This window comes from Ovis canadensis, chromosome 5, assembly GCF_042477335.2.
Source record: "Ovis canadensis isolate MfBH-ARS-UI-01 breed Bighorn chromosome 5, ARS-UI_OviCan_v2, whole genome shotgun sequence".
Taxonomy (NCBI): Eukaryota; Metazoa; Chordata; class Mammalia; order Artiodactyla; family Bovidae; genus Ovis; species Ovis canadensis.
The window spans coordinates 78886740-78903678 of record NC_091249.1 but is presented as its reverse complement, the minus strand read 5'-3'; the positions used below and the strand labels follow the sequence as shown (position 1 = coordinate 78903678).

At 39.7% G+C, this 16939-nt stretch overlaps 2 protein-coding genes across 7 annotated transcripts in view; one reads left to right on the top strand and one right to left on the bottom strand.

Annotated features, from left to right (window-relative positions):
- The window catches only part of MRPL22 (mitochondrial ribosomal protein L22), a 43803-nt gene extending 33981 nt beyond the window's left edge, over positions 1–9822 (bottom strand). Inside the window, exons 1-3 of one of the 5 annotated variants that reach the window (XM_069592480.1) lie at positions 9361–9822; positions 6309–6627; positions 6186–6228 (exon numbers count right to left, since the gene is read on the bottom strand). In XM_069592480.1, the coding sequence (XP_069448581.1) occupies positions 6186–6228; positions 6309–6336 (71 nt within the window). In that variant the 5' untranslated portion in view covers positions 6337–6627; positions 9361–9822. Of the gene's footprint in view, positions 1–6185; positions 6229–6308; positions 8610–9360 lie in introns of those variants that run through there. The other 4 variants (XM_069592479.1, XM_069592483.1, XM_069592481.1 and 1 more) reach the window with 4 other exon arrangements.
- The window catches only part of GEMIN5 (gem nuclear organelle associated protein 5), a 39326-nt gene continuing 31989 nt past the window's right edge, over positions 9603–16939 (top strand). Inside the window, exons 1-7 of one of the 2 annotated variants that reach the window (XM_069592472.1) lie at positions 9603–10118; positions 10806–10966; positions 11768–11949; positions 14737–14888; positions 15095–15214; positions 15339–15471; positions 16477–16642. In XM_069592472.1, the coding sequence (XP_069448573.1) occupies positions 9953–10118; positions 10806–10966; positions 11768–11949; positions 14737–14888; positions 15095–15214; positions 15339–15471; positions 16477–16642 (1080 nt within the window). In that variant the 5' untranslated portion in view covers positions 9603–9952. The remainder of the gene's footprint in view (positions 10119–10805; positions 10967–11767; positions 11950–14736; positions 14889–15094; positions 15215–15338; positions 15472–16476; positions 16643–16939) is intronic. The other variant, XM_069592473.1, reaches the window with a different exon arrangement.

Genomic DNA, 16939 nt, shown 5'->3' with positions numbered 1-16939 from the left:
TGAGGGAAACTGAAGAATATCCACCATCCAAAGAGTGATACACTCTTCTGCTCTAGAAATTGCTGCCATGTCTTGCTATGCATAACAGACTCTAAAAAACTAGATTTTTATGAGAGAGTCACCAGTTTTAAAATGATTTAAGTTTTTAAATATAATATAACATACAAAACTTATCTGCAGGCCTGACTCATCAGGCAGATCTTCAATCTATAACCTCTTGGGGTAAGCTAGTAGAGCCCCCAAAGCAAGTATTTAAGTTTCATTCCTTCCCAACCCCACATTACTCTTATTTTTCATGATATAGCCCTTATTCATTATTTTGTATTTTTATTTATACATATATATTAGGGGAGGTTGGCTCACTCTAGAGGTGGGTAAGAACAAATAAAGAAGTCACAATTTTCAGCAGCATAATTTTAAAAAAAAAGAATCTGAGGAAAAAAAATTACAAAATTTATAAATATATTCTTGTTTAACTTCCAATTTCACAGATATAACATGTTCCCTCAGAGAAGCTAGTGGAAGTCTCTGGTGTCAATAATTATTTGAAAATAAGGCACTAACCCTTTCAGATCCCTACTGTATCATTCAGAATAGTAAAAGTCATGTTCTAGTCAGTAACAAAGTTACACAGAGCTTCTCATTTTTTCCTAAGGAATAGTTAGAATACTTAAAAGAATCTGGATAATCAGTGCAAGCTGGTCTATTACATAAAGCTGCAATCTGTACCTGTACTTAATTTGCCATTAGGGTTCGTTCTTGGCACTGGGGTGGAAAGCCAGGATCTCAGTTTCTGGCAATCCTTCATCTACAACTTGCATCTATTCAGGCTGAAAGTTCAACTTACACTTATTGACAAATTAATAAGGACAGGGTACTACAGGTACTGTTTCAAGTGATGGGGATGCAAAGAGACATGAAACTATCTCCTGTCAAGTGATTTAAAATTCAGTTAGAGAGATAAAGAATTAACCATACTGTGCAATAGGCATTAAAATGTCAGAAAAAGCAACAGAAGGGCTGAGGTAATCAGGATGGCTTTAAGGAGTTGGGACTGAGTGTTGAAGAAGGCAGACTTCCATACTCAGAAACCCAGTACAAGAGCACTCCAAGTTAAAGGCAGAGCAGAAGTAAACACACTTTTACAGGGCATCATTCTGGAGGAAAAAAAAAAAAAAGACCTGAAGATGTCATCACAGACCTTTTTTGAAACTCAATGTAGTGGGCTGAACAATGATCCCCAAAATATGTCTGCATCCTCACTCCCAGAATCTGTGAATAATACTTTTGTAGAAAAGGAGGTAATTAAGTTAGGGATCTACAGAGGAAGAGCTTATCCTGGATTATCTTGTTCAGCCCTAAATGTAATTTCATCTTTCCTAATGAGAAAGATGCAGAGAAACGGAGGGAAAGGTGACGTGAAGATAGAAGAAGAAGCTGAAGAGACAGGCAAGGAATGAATTCTCCCTACAGCCTCCAGATGGAGTGCAGCCCTGCTGACAGCTTGATTTGGGGATTCTGGCCTCCAGAACCATGCGATAATAAGTTTCCATTGTTTTAAGTCACCCAGTTTGTGATAATTTGTCACAGCAGCCCTAGGAAACGAACACAAAAATCTTTCAAGTAAAATTTCTACAAAGATCTACAAGTAAGGCTTCAACAAGATACAAACCCTAATTGAAAGAAGAGTCCTTACAGAAGAAACAAACACAACATTGTAAAGCAATTATCCTTCAATTAAAATTTTTTTTAAAAGAAGGAAGCATCTTGAGAATGCCTTGAAAGGAGTAAAGTGTCACATAAACAAGAGACTCACTAAACAAATATAAATATTACAGCACTGAAAATTTTCATCTGTAAGTTTTAGTGCATGGCCAGTTTAGGGCTTATTGTCAAGCCACAAATAATGGTCAATTTTTCTTTTTTCAAAAGTAAATGCCAGCATACACTTGACTTCTATTTGACTCCTTTTAACATTAAAATAAAAGATAATTAAACTGTACCATTTCAATAATAGTTTGTGGTTCATGGGACCTTTGTCACTTTTCAGAAATAGAACCTGAATTGATTAGGAGTAAAGTACCATAGTGTGTACAATTCACTTTCAAATGATTCGAGGGAAAAAAGCATATATATTTATAGAGAGCTAAAATTATGAGTTCAGCTGATGAGTCCAGCTGAAGGACACTGTAATATTCTTTTAACTTTCCTATAGAATTGAAATTTTTCAAAATAAAGAGGAAAACATTTCATCCATTAGCACAAGGGCCACTGCCCATACCACTAATCATCACTGTGTAGTTATATACAAAATTGTGTATCATCATCGTGCTCTTGTTTAGTTATGTCCCAGTGCAAAGATTCCTACACTAAGGATGATGAAATTACAAGTCAAACTATGAATACTATATGCATTTTTCTGGGAACGTGGTTTGTGGCTTTCATCAGACTCTCAAAGAAGTCTGTGACTGACTCAAATTTAAGAATCACTGACCTAAAGGGCAAGGAATCACAACTCCCTCAGGTCACAGGTTAAGATTAATTAAAAGAGCACAAATCGACATGGCAGTCATATCTGCTGGTCACAGCAACCAGAACACTGACAGCATAGATACATTAAAAACAAGAGATAATTTCTCTTGGTAAAGGTGACACTGCACTTGAAAACATGCACATTATTTTCAAATATCTTTTGATATTGATTTCTAACATAATTCTACACTGATGAGAACAGACTCTGTATGATTTCAATACCTTTAGACCATAAAATATTTGCACCTTGTTTTATGTCCCTGGATATGATCCAGTCTCTCCTAATTTAATCTACGGGAACTTGAATAGAATTTTTATCCTATTGTTGTGCGAAAATTGTATAAATCTTAATTATGTTAAATCGATTTATGGTTCTTTTCAGGTCTACTATACTCTTCTACTTTTCTGTATATTCATTCTATTAATTTTTGAGCGTTTGATATTGAAGCTCCAAGCAAAACTGCTCATTTATCTACTTAAAAAATAATTGTAATAAATAGTGGAACTATATGCAACTCTGTTCTGTATTTTCCAAGTCTCCTGTAGATGTGTTATCATACTTTATTAATTAAAAAAATCAAAAAGAGGAAAAAAAAGAATTAAAAAAAACAGTAGGGCTGATGGATGAAGTAGATAACCTTATCTAAGAGTGTTGAGTATCCACTGATTGATTCTAGCATTAAATGACTCCTCTCAAACAACTTCACAGCAGTATCATCTCCAACACAACATTTTCACAGTGCCATGCACTATAAGACATTTTATGTATTAAGTCTCTTAATTCTCACAGGCATCCTTGAAGTTAAATATTATCCTCATCCTTTGATATGAGTAAACACTGAAACTGAATCTCAGAGAAGGTAAGCAAATGACCCAAGGCTCCAACACTTGTGCCTGACAGAAGCCTGAAATCCAGCTCTATCACCTGCAGCCCAGTGTTTTTCAAACATATCACAATGCTGTCATCATTGTTCCACCAAACTGCTGATTCACAGTATTTCCAACTTGGTTTTTCTTGTGGAGAATTTTAACATATGTACACCTTAATTGTGTACACATGTAATTAGTGCCTTCAAACTTTTACAACCGGCTCTTCTATTTTTAAAACACCAAACCATACTCTTCACTCTTTAAATTTTAACATCACCTCTTCCGGAAAGACTCCCTTGATAAACCCCTTAAGAGCTCATCACTCATGTCCCTCCCATGTGTGATACAGCACTATTTTAAGCCAGAGAATTTTTTGTTTAGATCCCAGATTTGCCATGTAACGTTCAGCAAGTCACAAAATTTCCCAAATGCACACATCACTAAAATGGGAGACTTAAAATTTAAAGGCTGGAAATTGTCCATCTGCTACCAAACATAACCTGTAGAAAAGTATTTGATGAGCAGCATTTTTAAATCCAGTTCAGTGTCTTTAGAGGAGGAATGTACTCAACTGACTTCCACAAGCCCTACCACTCTTTTTACAACAACTACGTCTCTATAATTCATTTCTATCTTCTGTCTGGCATTTGGGATGCAATGAGGTTTCCAACCACTGGATTATTATCAGTTATACCTTTTCTATTCAGTTTTCATGTGGTCATTTCCCCACTATAAAGCCCAAAATGGGGATTCATAAATTATGTAACTTCAAAACTAGAAAGAGATTACCTAGCAAAATCCAGCCTTTCTGTATCACACAGATGAAAAGACTGAAGCCAAAGTGCTTTAGTTACTTGCTCAGAGGTTCCCAATACAAGTCAGTGTGGGACAATTTAAATCAACCAGAATAAACAAAACATTCACTTTGTGCAAGACCCTACCCTGGAGCTACAAAGTGAAACAAGAATTGTCCCTAACTGTCCAGGATATATGAGGCAAGAAAGGACAAAGACATACATATTTGAAGCCATTATTTAAGAAACACATGCTAAAAAAAGAAGAAACTGATTTCATTTTTTTTTTAATATTTATTATTTATTTGGCTGCACTGGGTCTTAGTTGCAGCATGTGGGGTATTCATTGCAGCATGTGAGATCTTTTAGTTTTGGCATGTGGGATCTAGTTCCCTGACCAGCAATCGAACCCGGGTCCCCTGCAATGGAAGCGTGGAGTCTTAACTGCCAGGCCACCAAGAAAGTCCCCATTTCTTTCATTTTTAGTGAGATCATGAAAGGGAAACATTTAAACAGGGATTTGAATAATGAGAACTGCTGGATTGTTTTGTTTGTTTTGTTTTGAAGATTTCCCCATTGCCTTTACTCACAGAAAAATGTATCTTCACATTTGTTCTCAATCTGACCAACTGGAGCAGCACCCTTTCTCCCAGAGAAGTGCATTGTCAGAAGAAATGGAGAAGGGCTTTGAGGGCTGCCGTTACTAACAGAAAGTGAGGGCACAGCATGAAAAAGCCAAGAAATATGTAAAGGCACAGCATAAACAGAAAAAGTAAGTAAATCAGCATGGCTGAGGCTAGAGTGATGGAAGATAATCTACGAAAGCAAACTGAAGACAAATCCTAAGTACCAGTACTTCTTATTTTCTTCTTTAGCCACCTCTTCATCCCTTAAGCCAAGAACCTAAAACAAAGCTAGATATAATAGGAACTCAATAATAGTTTATAATGATAAAAACACTAATGGAAGCTAAGATTTAGGGTGGGAATATTATACGTCATGCACTGCATAAAACACTTTATAAACATTATTTCATTTAATCCTAATTTAAAAATCTATTAAGTAGGCACTAATAACCCTCTCATATCACAGAACTGAAGCTTAGGAAAAATGAGTTAACTTTTCCAAAATCAAAGTTAAAATGTGGATGGATGTCTCCAAAACCTATGAATTAAACCAAAATTAATTTTAACAAACACATCAATTAGAAAATTTACAATCAGATTATCAACCTCCACATAGCAATAGCTATACTACATTAGAAGGAAAATGAGAAGCAGGCAGAGAAAGCCTCTTACCAGTACTGACTAAAGTTCATTCCCTAACCTTAAGGAACGCTTTGTCCTGAGGTCAAAGAATGGTCTACAAAATACAGTATAAACCTTCAAAATTCTGTAACTGTGGGACCTTGAGCACAGGTTTCCTCGTCCAAAAAAAAATGGGTATTGCAGTACCTACACTATGTAGGATGGTGAAAGAATGAGAATGCACATAGATGTTAACACAACGTCAGACACGATGTAAACTGCACCTGTCTACCATACAATCACTGCCCACGATACAATCACTGCCCATATAGGCAGATAATTAGATAACTAGAAAAGTATGCTTCCAACTTGGTGGGAGAATCTAGGAAGTGTCCAGAAAAGGCATTTATAACGTCCCTTCGGTCACTGAAAATCCTGGTCCCCTCAGGGCTATGCAATACGGGGGTAATAAAAAACGGGGTGGCAAAGCTGATATTCTGGTGTACCGTTCGCCAGGCTCAGGGCATAAAGCAGAGCCTGGCACTTAAGCTCTCAGAGAATGACATGGTTGGATGGCATCACCGACGCAATGACATGAGTCTGAGTAAACTCCGGGAGTTGGTGATGGACAGGCGCAGGCGTGCTGCAGGCCACGGGGTCGCCAGGAGTCGGACGCGACTGAGCGACTGAACTGAACTGGACTGAGGCCAGGAACCTTCCGCAACTCCGAGGCGACACTTACCCCAAGGCCAGCTTCCCCCTGAGATTCTGCACCCATAACGCACCTGCAATATCAACACAAGTCGTTAATTCAAATTCCCACCTCACTCCCTTCCTCCACCACTTAACCATCAAAAAATCTTACCCAAACGTTCCAGTATAACCGCCGCCATGTTTCTCCTCCCTCTACGGAAGCCTCTGAGTTCAGAACGCCGTGTGCGCAAAACGCATGCGCAATTCCCGGGGTTTTAGGGTTTTGTTGGGGTTTGTTTTCCCTTCTTATCGCGATACCCAGCCGCACCTTCATTCGTGGTGTTGTCTTGGAAACCGTCAACAAGAGGCTGGTGCTTAGGGCGGGGTCCCGTCAGCCTGCTTCCTAATGGATTACTCAATAAGGGCCAAAGTTTAGCGAGTTTCTGAAGATTCGTCGAGATCCAGAAAAACTGCGAAGCCTCCCAAATGGTCTGAAAGGATTAGGAAAACAGACCGTGAACCAAGCCAACTAACCTGGGAGGACTTCAGTTTCTAAAAACAAAAATAAGTATCACTGGGGTACAGGCTTGTAAAGACCACTAGAGATTGTATGAAAGTTCTTTTAAAGAACTCTAAGCATCAAGGTGCCAGTCACTCAGTGGTATCTGACTTTTTGCGACCCCATGGACTGTAGCCTGGCAGGTTCCTCTGTCCATGGAATTTTCCAGGCAAGAATTCTGGAGTGGGTTGCCATTCCCTTCTCCATGGGATCTTCTCAACCCAGGGATCGAACCCAGGTCTCCTGCATTGCAGACAGACTCTTTACTGTCTGAACCACCACGGAAGCTCACTATGTATAAAATAAGCCACAAGGATATATTGTACAGCACAAGCAATATGGCCAATATTTTATAATAACTTTCAGTTCAGTCGTTCAGTCCTGTCCAACTCTTTGCGACCCCATGGACTGCAGCACGCTAGGCCTCCCTGTTCACCACCAACTCCTGGAGTTTACTCAAACTCACGTCCATTGAATGAGTCAGTGATGCCATCCAACCATCTCATCCTCTGTGGTCCATTCCCTTCTCCTCCCGCCTTCAATCTTTCCCAGCATCAGGGTCTTTTCCAAAGAGTCAGTTCTTCACATCAGGTGGCCAAAGTATTGGGGTTTCAGCTTCAGCATCAGTCCTTCCAAAGAATATTCAGGACTGATTTCCTTTAGGATGGACTGGCTGGATCTCCTTGCAGTCCAAGGGATTCTCAAGAGTCTTCTCCAGCACCACAGTTCAAAAGCATCAATTCTTCTGTGCTCAGCTTTCTTTATAGTCCAACTCTCACATCCATACATGACTACTGGAAAAACCATAGCTTTCACTAGACGGACCTTTGTTGGCAAAGTAATGTCTCTGCTTTTTAATATGCTGTCTAGTTGGTCATAACTTTTCTTCCAAGGAGTAAGCGTCTTTTAATTTCACAGCTGCAGTGAAAAAAATAAAAGTCTGAAAAAAAAAAAAAAAAGGCTGACACTGGTTCCACTGTTTCTCTATCTATTTCCCATGAAGTGGTGGGACCAGATGCCATGATCTTAGTTTTCTGAATGTTGAGCTTTAAGCCAACTTTTTCACTCTTTCACTTTCATCAAGAGGCTCTACTGTTCTTCTTCACTTTATGCCACAAGGATGGTGTCATATCTGAGGAGCATATCTGAGGTTATTGATATTTCTCCCGGCAATCTTGATTCCAGCTTGTGCTTCATCCAGCCCAGTGTTTCTCATGATGTATTCTGCATATAAGTTAAATAAGCAGGGTGACAATATACAGCCTTGACATACTCCTTTTCCTATTTGGAACCAGTCTGTTGTTCCATGTCCAGTTCTAACTTGCTTCCTGACCTGCATACAGATTATTCAAGAGGCAGGTTAGGTGGTCTGGTATTCCCATCTCTTTCAGAATTTTCCACAGTTTATTGTGATCCACACAGTCAAAGGCTTTGGCATAGTCAATAAAGCAGAAATAGATGCTTTTCTGGAACTCTCTTGCTTTTTCCATGATCCAGCAGATGTTGGCAATTTGATCTCTGTTCCCCTGCTTTTTCTAAAACCAGATTGAACATGTGGAAGTTCACGGTTCACATACTGTTGAAGCCTGGCTTAGAGAATTTTGAACATTACTTTACTATCATGTGAGATGAGTACAATTGTGTGGTAGTTTGAGCATTCTTTGGCATTGCCTTTCATAGGGATTGGAATGAAAACTGACATTTTCCAGTCCTGTGGCCACTGCTGAGTTTTCCAAATTTACTAGCATATTGACTGCAACACTTTTACAGGATCATCTTTCAGGATTTGAAATAGCTCAACTGGAATTCCATCACCTCGGCTAGCTTTGTTCGCAGTGATGCTTCCTAAGGCCCACTTGACTTCACATTCCAGGATGTCTGCTTCTAGGTGAGTGATCACATCATCGTGATTATCTGTGCCATGAAGATCATGGAGTTAATCTTCAAAAATTGTGAATCACTGTTATACACTTCAAATTAATATTGTAAATCCACTACACTTCAATAAATAAAAATAAGGAACAAATGGTTCAAATACTAAGTATGATGCTAATCTTCAGGTTTACCTCCAAGAGTTAATAGTTAATATTCAGCAGGCACTAGCTACCACATATAGCCAGCAGGCATTTCAGTAAATCTCATGTAATCCTCACAGTTAGATCCAACCCAACTAGATCTGGATCGTGATCTTACTTCTTCAGCTGAGAAAAAGGATTTATAACAGGTTAAATTCCCTGAGATAATAACTGGCAAAAACAGTGGTCAACCTAGGGGAAAAGACTTGTAATAGGTTAAAGTCTCTCACATAATAACTGGCAAAAACAGTGGTCAATCGAGGGGAAAAAGGTTTATGATAAAGCTTCTCTTCAGTAGCATGGATAGTTCAGGTTTCCTTTGCTACATATTCAAGAGTTCGAGATACCCAATGCAAACAAGCAATACGAAGAAGAAGTGCATAAATGGAGCATTTTAGGCCGTTTGAGGTGGAAGGAAACTGGTTCTTTTTTCTCCACAGCATTTAACACAGTCCCTTCATAGAGTGGTACTTAATCACATCAAAAGAGGGTTACTCTATTCTGCTTCTCCTTGAGTATCAAAACCCAAAGATAGAATTTCCACCCAGTTTCAAAAACTCTTGTTTTTTATTTCTGATTATAATTTTTACCTTTTTGTTAGTTGGCTTCTTGCAGATACTTTTAAACCATCTCCAGAGCTAGCACGGTAGAGAATAAACTAGCAGGGCGGGGAGGTGACTCCATTGCTGTCGTTAATGAGAATACCTAACCTCTGGGCTGGGCTTCCTTGGTGGCTCAGACGGTAAAGAATCCTCCTGCAAGGCGGGAAACCTGGGTTGGATTTCTGAGTTGGGAAGATCCCCTGGAAAGGGGCTTGACAACCTACTCCATTATTCTTGCCTGGAGAATTCCTTGGATAGAGGAGCCTGGCGGGCTGCACAGTCCATGAGGTTGCAAAGAGTCGGAAACGACTGAGCGACTAAGCACACAGTACAACCTCTGGCTAACTAGGCTCCCTTGGTACCAGACCCTCCAGGAGGAGCTGGGAAGCCGACTGCAACCCGGGGCCCCGCCTCTCCCAGGCTCGAGGCGGCTGGAATCGAGCGCGCCGTGAGGTCTGGACCTTCGCGCGCGCCGTAGCGGCGGGCTCCGAGTCAACCCCGCCCCCTCCCCGGCTCCAGCGTGGGGCTACGAACGGTCTGCTCCAGTGGTTGCTTCCCTCATCCCTGGTTGCCCGTGATTATGGGACAGGAACCGCGCACGTTGCCGCCCTCCCCTAACTGGTACTGCTCCCGATGCAGCGATGCCGTGCCCGGGGGCCTCTTCGGCTTCGCGGCGCGGACTTCGGTCTTCCTTGTCCGCGTGGGCCCGGGCGCGGACACGATCCCAGGGACGCCCCCATTTCGAGGTAAGTCTCCACCTCTTGACCCCAAACTACCTGCACTAACTGCGTTCCCCGGGGGCGCCAAGAGGGCGTGCCCGCCATAGATGGGGAAACTGAGGCTCGGGCAGAGAGAAGGGTCTATTCATAGTCATCTAAACTAAGTTGTGTCCGGGTCTCCAAGGCTGAGCTCTACACCACGCTGTGGCTAAGCGGTCCCGCCTCCTGGCTCTCTCAGCGTGCATCCGCTGGCTTACTAAAAAGTTATCCATGTGTCTTTCCAGGTATTTATAACACCTAGGCCTTGCTTTCTACAGCTCCAGGCCCTAAGCGAGATCTGCTTCCAGGGTCCAGCTAGGTTTTGGTTATGCCTTGGGATACGGCATGCCAGACACTTCCTAAAGACTTCTAGCCAGATCTAAATACAAATCCCTTTTACATTCTTCATTGGAGCTGCTCCTCAGCCTGAGAACTAGGCACATCGAGCGATATGAACGTATTTTACAGTTAAAAAGACTGAGTCCCAAGGAGATAAAACGACTTGTCTGAAGTCAGATAGCAGAGCCAATATCTGCACATGAGATTTCTAATTGTGGGTTTCTGGATATTTTTGTTATTCCATGGAATAAGTGAGGCCGCAATCACCAACAACAGTAAAGATGCTGGCGGGAATCTTAGATAGCTCTTTAACCTGCAGCCTGGTTTTCCTTTAAGTCATAGGCGAATTGGTGGGACACACGGAAAAGGTGTCTGGCTTCACGTTTTGTCATCACCCGGGTCAATACAACCTCTGCGCCACCAGCTCCGATGATGGGACTGTGAAAATCTGGGAAGTAGAGGCAAAAACAGTTGTGACGGAACATGCACTCCATCAGGTACCATGGCTTACTGGTTTCTCAGACTATTAATAAGTATCTGTGTCAGAGTTCTCCTGCTTCAAGTATAGTTTTGCTAGCTCCTCTGTGCTAACTTTTATTTATATATATAATTGAGTATAATTTTAAAAATATATAAACATTATTATAAATATATATTAAATATTTGTTAAATATATAATAAAATTTATATAATATATATGGTAACTTTTATAATTGTGTTTGTTCATTAGATCAGAAGGTATATATTGTAAAGGGACCTCAAAATTTTTTTGGAAGGCGATACATATAAATCAGAGATCAACAAACTGCACTGCTGCCTGCTTTTGCAGAGTTTCACTGGAATACAATCACAGCCGTTCATTTTAGTATTGCCTACAATTTTAACTATTGCTGCTTGCAGGCTACAATGGCAGAATTGAGAGTTAAAACAGACAATATTGCCCACACAATCTAAAATATTTACTCTCTGGCTCTTTACACGAAAAAGACTCTTGATATAAACTGTGAGTGAAACTTATTTTGAAACTAGATGGTTAATTGATATACCTGCCTAGAAAATATAGAAAAGAACTCAGTTAATCTTAGGAAGAATTTTGCACTAATCTACAAAGGAAGAAAAAAATTTAATCATTCTTAGCCTGAATTCTCCTATCGTTTGATTATAATATTGCTATATGGGTGGTCCTAACAGTATTTATTAAGTACCTATAATATGCCTAGCATTATACAGATTAAAAACTAAGTAAAAATTAAGCAATAACAAATGAGAAGCAAATATATCTTTCCTTTGTTTTAAAGCATACAATATCAGCATTGCATTGGTCTCCTCGAGTAAAGGATCTGATAGTATCTGGAGATGAAAAAGGAGTAGTTTTCTGTTACTGGCTCAACAGAAATGACAGCCAGCACCTCTTTATAGAACCTAGGACAATTTTCTGTCTTACTTGCTCGCCTCATCATGAAGATTTAGTAGCTATTGGGTGAGTACTGTGCCATTTGCACTAATAATTTTTGTTTATGATGTTATTTTGTATTTTCTTTACCTTCTCCTTTATTATCCCTTTATTCCTCTCAGGAAACCATTTACAGGTATTAACCACTCTCCCTGCACCCCTCGTATTGTTATTCCTGTGACCTCCAGGTCCTCACTGTATTTTTGTTTCCCTGGTTTCTGTGGTACTGTACTTTCCTTATTCTTCATACCCGATTTCTTCAGTGAATCTCCAAATGTCAGAAATGTCCTCTTTCACCTTTTACTCCTCTGTACTTACCTTTGGTTATATTAATAACATTTATTCCCATAGGGTCAAATGACTCAGCTCTGCTCTGATTCTCAGCTCTTCCACTCAATTGGGAAAGCAATGTGGCATTGGGATCCGTCTCCCCTGTGATCATCAAGGTTGTCTTCACATGAGCTGCCTCAGTAGGCGGTCCTCTCTCCCTTACTGCTCCATTTACTTATCTCTCAAAGATGTCCATTCTGTCTAGTTTAAAGATGAGACATAAGCACAAGCATCTAAGAGGAGAAAGTCCAACAGGAGAGAATTCCAGACACTTGGAGGCGGGATAGATACACATGGTGACAACTTTTCCACAAACTCTGTTGCAGCGATGTGCATGTAGACATGAAGCCAGAGGGGGCATATGGGGGTCAGGGAGCATTAAATGGAAGATAACAAAGGCATGTTTCTATGCTGATAGAAATGAGGCAGAAGAGGGGGAGTTTGTTGCAGGGGTGAACAGTGATGAATACAGGAGTGCTGAGAAGTCAAGAGGGAACTGGCCCCAGATCACAAGTAAAAAGAACCAGCTTAGAATGTGGAGATAGGTGTAAGTAGTTTCACAGATCTGCTTAGAAGAGAAGGGTGTTTCATTCTGATGGCTTCTGATTTTTTGTGAGGCACAAGTCAAGTTCAGAGTGGGACAGGAGCTGGATGCAGGACGAAGGTATGAAGAGTCATCTCAGAGAACAGGAAAATGAACTTTCTGATGGAAATTGCAGGTCCTATGGTCCTGGTTGAGTGCCAAGCCGAGGATCGTGATCGTGAATTTTAAGTAAACTACTCAAACTGATTGAGAAAGGGGGTGGTTGGATTCAACCAGGTTTGGATTCAACCCCTGAGAAAAAGGGGGAACAAAGGAGATAAGGATTTTATTTAAGGAGTGATTATGATGATGGATCATGAATCTGCTCTGCATGCAGGGATGAACAGGAAGACAGGTGTGTGTGAGTAACACTGAAAATGGAAAGGGTCTGTGATGGGAGGTCTCCATGAAATGGGAGCATTGTGGTGAGGGTACAAGAGACAGAGCAGAAAGGGTGGTAGGCAGGGGTCAGAGAAGGGTAAATCAAACTGACCTTGAAAGATGAGCAGAAATTCACAAGAAGAGGTGAGTCTTTCAAACAGTCAAATAGGACTGAATCAAAATGATTTATTTTTAAATGTTCTTCAAAACAGTGATTAGTCCCTGAAGCCTTGATTGAAATTGCAAAATAGCTTGATCATATGTCTGTTGTTAGGTTATATAACTTGATGGTTTTCAAAGTCTCTATCTTCAAAGATTTGATATATTCTATGATTTTATTTTTTTTTAATAAAGTTGTAACTGGGAAAAAAATTTTTTAATAAAAAGAGAAATAAAGCTGTAGGATTATCTAGTGTATAGGAAAACAGGTATGCCTACTTTGGAGACCATTTTGCACTTTCTAGTAAAGCAAAAATGTGACTAAGATTCTGGCAGTTCTGTTACTAGGCATCAAACCTGAAAGTGTCTTAAGTGTGTGATAAGATTATTAATTAAGATTATTATATATTTTATAATCTTATAATAATATTATTAATAGCATTTTATGTTTGTAACAGTAAAAAAGTGAGAGCCTTTCAAAAGGAAAATGAGTAAACTTGAAGTATATTCATACACTGGAGTACTATGCAATAGTATAAATGACTGATCAGGGACTAGAGTTACATGTGTTAACATGGATGACTCACAAAAAGAATGAGTGGAAAAAACAAGCTACAGAAAAATAAACAACATGTTACCATTTATATGAAGCTTTTAAAGTACAAAGTAATTTTGTTTCTCATTTAGGAATATATACAAAGGGAGTCTAGAACTAATATAACACAAGATAGAGGAACTGTAGTTTACCTCTGTGGAAGAGAGGGAGAAAAATTTGATTGGGATGAGATATACAGAGGATTTCAACTGTACTGCAAAGTTTTGGTTTTTTTTCCTTAAGCTAGAGAGTAGATATTTCTTTATTGTGTCTGAAATACTTCATCATTTAAAGAAAAAACTATTAGAATGTCTCAATTTCTTCTAATTTGAAAAGAATGACAGTCTTGAAATACCCAGATCTACAGGTTAGAATTCTGCAGCTTTTGTTAGAAAAGTAAGATCACTTGTAAAATAAAAAGATATTTTTAGTGTATTAGGACAAATTCATTTCCAATTAGGGCAATTGCTGGCCCCTTTCAGGACTACTTTTCTTTAACGTTTCCCTCGAGCACAAGCATGCTCTGCTGTCAAACTTCATGCTGGGCAACATGCATAGTATAACATAGTACCTGGAATTTGATCATTTGATCAAAATATGAAATAAGTATACTTTGGAAAAAGGACAGAACAAAATATTCCTTGCTCTCTTTCCTCCCTCCCCTCCATGCACTTAACTTGTAGAAATGCACAATAACTCCTAAGCCAAAAGTTTCCTAGAAAGACAGTCTGTATTTTTTAGCAATATTTCTAACCTTGTTTTTTAGCTACAAAGATGGCATAGTGGTTATAATTGACATCAGCAAGAAAGGAGAAGTTATGCACAGGCTTCGAGGCCACGATGATGAGATCCATTCCATAGCCTGGTGTCCCCTGTCGGGTGAAGACTGTTTATCCATAAACCAAGAGGAAAATTCAGGTAGAGATGATTTAAGAGGGTTCAGTACTCTTTAGACCCAAAGAACCAAGTGGGTAGAATAGTGCAATTTGAATTACATTTAAAACTAGATTTTACAGATCAAATCTGTGAAAATGATAGTTACAGGAACCCTTGCAAACTAGTTTTTTCTTTAATGAGTTCATTTTTAATGCAAATTAAAAACAAAATTACCATCTCTATCCTAGAAGAACCTGAAATTCCCAATGGGAAAGTTACAGCACAAACTCCAGTAACAAAAGGCTGCTACTTAGCCACTGGGAGCAAAGACCAGACCATTCGGATCTGGAGCTGCTCTAGAGGCCGAGGTAAGGCTAATATTCGACATTTCCCTTGTGATATAACTTCTATCAATCCAGTAAAAGCTTTTTTACTGTCTTATTATCCTGAGTGTGTGTCTTGACTGTCCATGAAACTTCTTTTAATCTGCAGGGGTGATGACTTTGAAATTGCCCTTTCTTAAAAGAAGAGGAGGGGGTGTAGACCCAACTGTTAAAGAGCGCCTTTGGTTGACACTCCATTGGCCCAAGGATCAGCCAACTCAGCTGGTATCCAGCTGTTTTGGGTAAGTTTTTTTTTTTTTTGTCATGCTCTCTAACACATTTTGTTTTCCTCTCTAGTCTCAGGAATTCCTAGGCTTCTCTTTCTAGACACACAAGATGGAGACAGCAGTGGCTAAGAGGCCCATTATATTATGATGGACCATTTGTAATGGAAAAGTCATGGAATTAATACCTGTGCTGCCTAGTAAGAGTTATGAGAAGATCAAATAAGGACAGCCTGCTTGTTAAGTGTGGACTCTGAAGTCAGGCAGATTTCAGAATCAGTCTGTTACTTATCAGCTGTTCATAAGCAAGATTCTTCACTTTTCTGAGCTTCAGTGACTTCACATGAATAAGGGGGCAGTTATAGTGTTTCCTTTCTCTTAGGATGATTATGACCATTTGTTAAGCAAAATGTATTGAGCACCTGTTTCTAGGTGCTTGAGATGACAAGTGAATTTAACAGACAAGGTCCCTGCTTTAAGAGGCAATGCAGGTAGAGCATATAGGATCTCCCAAAGTGTTAGCAGTGACGCTACTACCCACACTGCTCCAAAGCAGACAAATGTCTTAAAGCCTTTGTGGTTGTGCAAATTATGGTGGCATTTTATAATTAAAGCTATTAGGAAAATCTGTTCAGAAGGTAGTCTAGTACGTTTGCATGGTTCAAAAAGAATGAAAGGATATAGTAAAGCTCCTTTTTAAAAATTTTAGCCACACCACGTAGCTTGCAGGATCTCAGTTCCCTGACCAAATCGGGCAACTACAGCGAAAGCAGAGTCCTAACCACTAGACCACCAGCGAACCCCAGAGCTCCCTCTCCACCTCTGTCTTCTCTGCTTGGTTCTCCTCGCCATAGGCAATAATTTCTTTTGTTTTTGCGTCTGTTTTAGAATATGTAATTTGTCTCTCCTTAAAGGAACAATGAACAGAAAGTATTTTGCAGCTGAGGGCCCGCACTCTGGCCCAAAACCACTTGTTTTCAGATTGCTCATGAAAGAGAACTGCTACTTGTTTTTCCTTCACAGAGGTGAACTGCTGCTATGGGATCTCACTCAGTCTTGGAGACGGAAATATACCCTCTTTAGTGGTTCATCAGAAGGGCAAAATCATTCAAGGATTGTGTTTAATTTATGTCCTCTGCAAACTGAAGAAGACAAACAGCTGCTGCTTTCCATATCAATGGACAGAGATGTAAGAACAGCTTATTCTGCATTCAGTACTGTATATTGGTGATTTATGACTTGGATAGGATTAGAGGACTTTTTCAGACTGTCATCAGTTCTCACACCTCACCTCACCCCCAGGTTCCAATTTCAAAGTTACTGTTTCTGATTGGCATTAAATACATTAGCAGTAGAGAAGTAAAGGGAAGGGGAGGAACAACCAAGATGTCTTTTTGTTAAAGCAGATACGATAAGGAAGAGATGTGAGCATGAAAGGATGTGAGAGGTCATCATGGTTTAGCCTTAAAATATCCTTGTCTATATA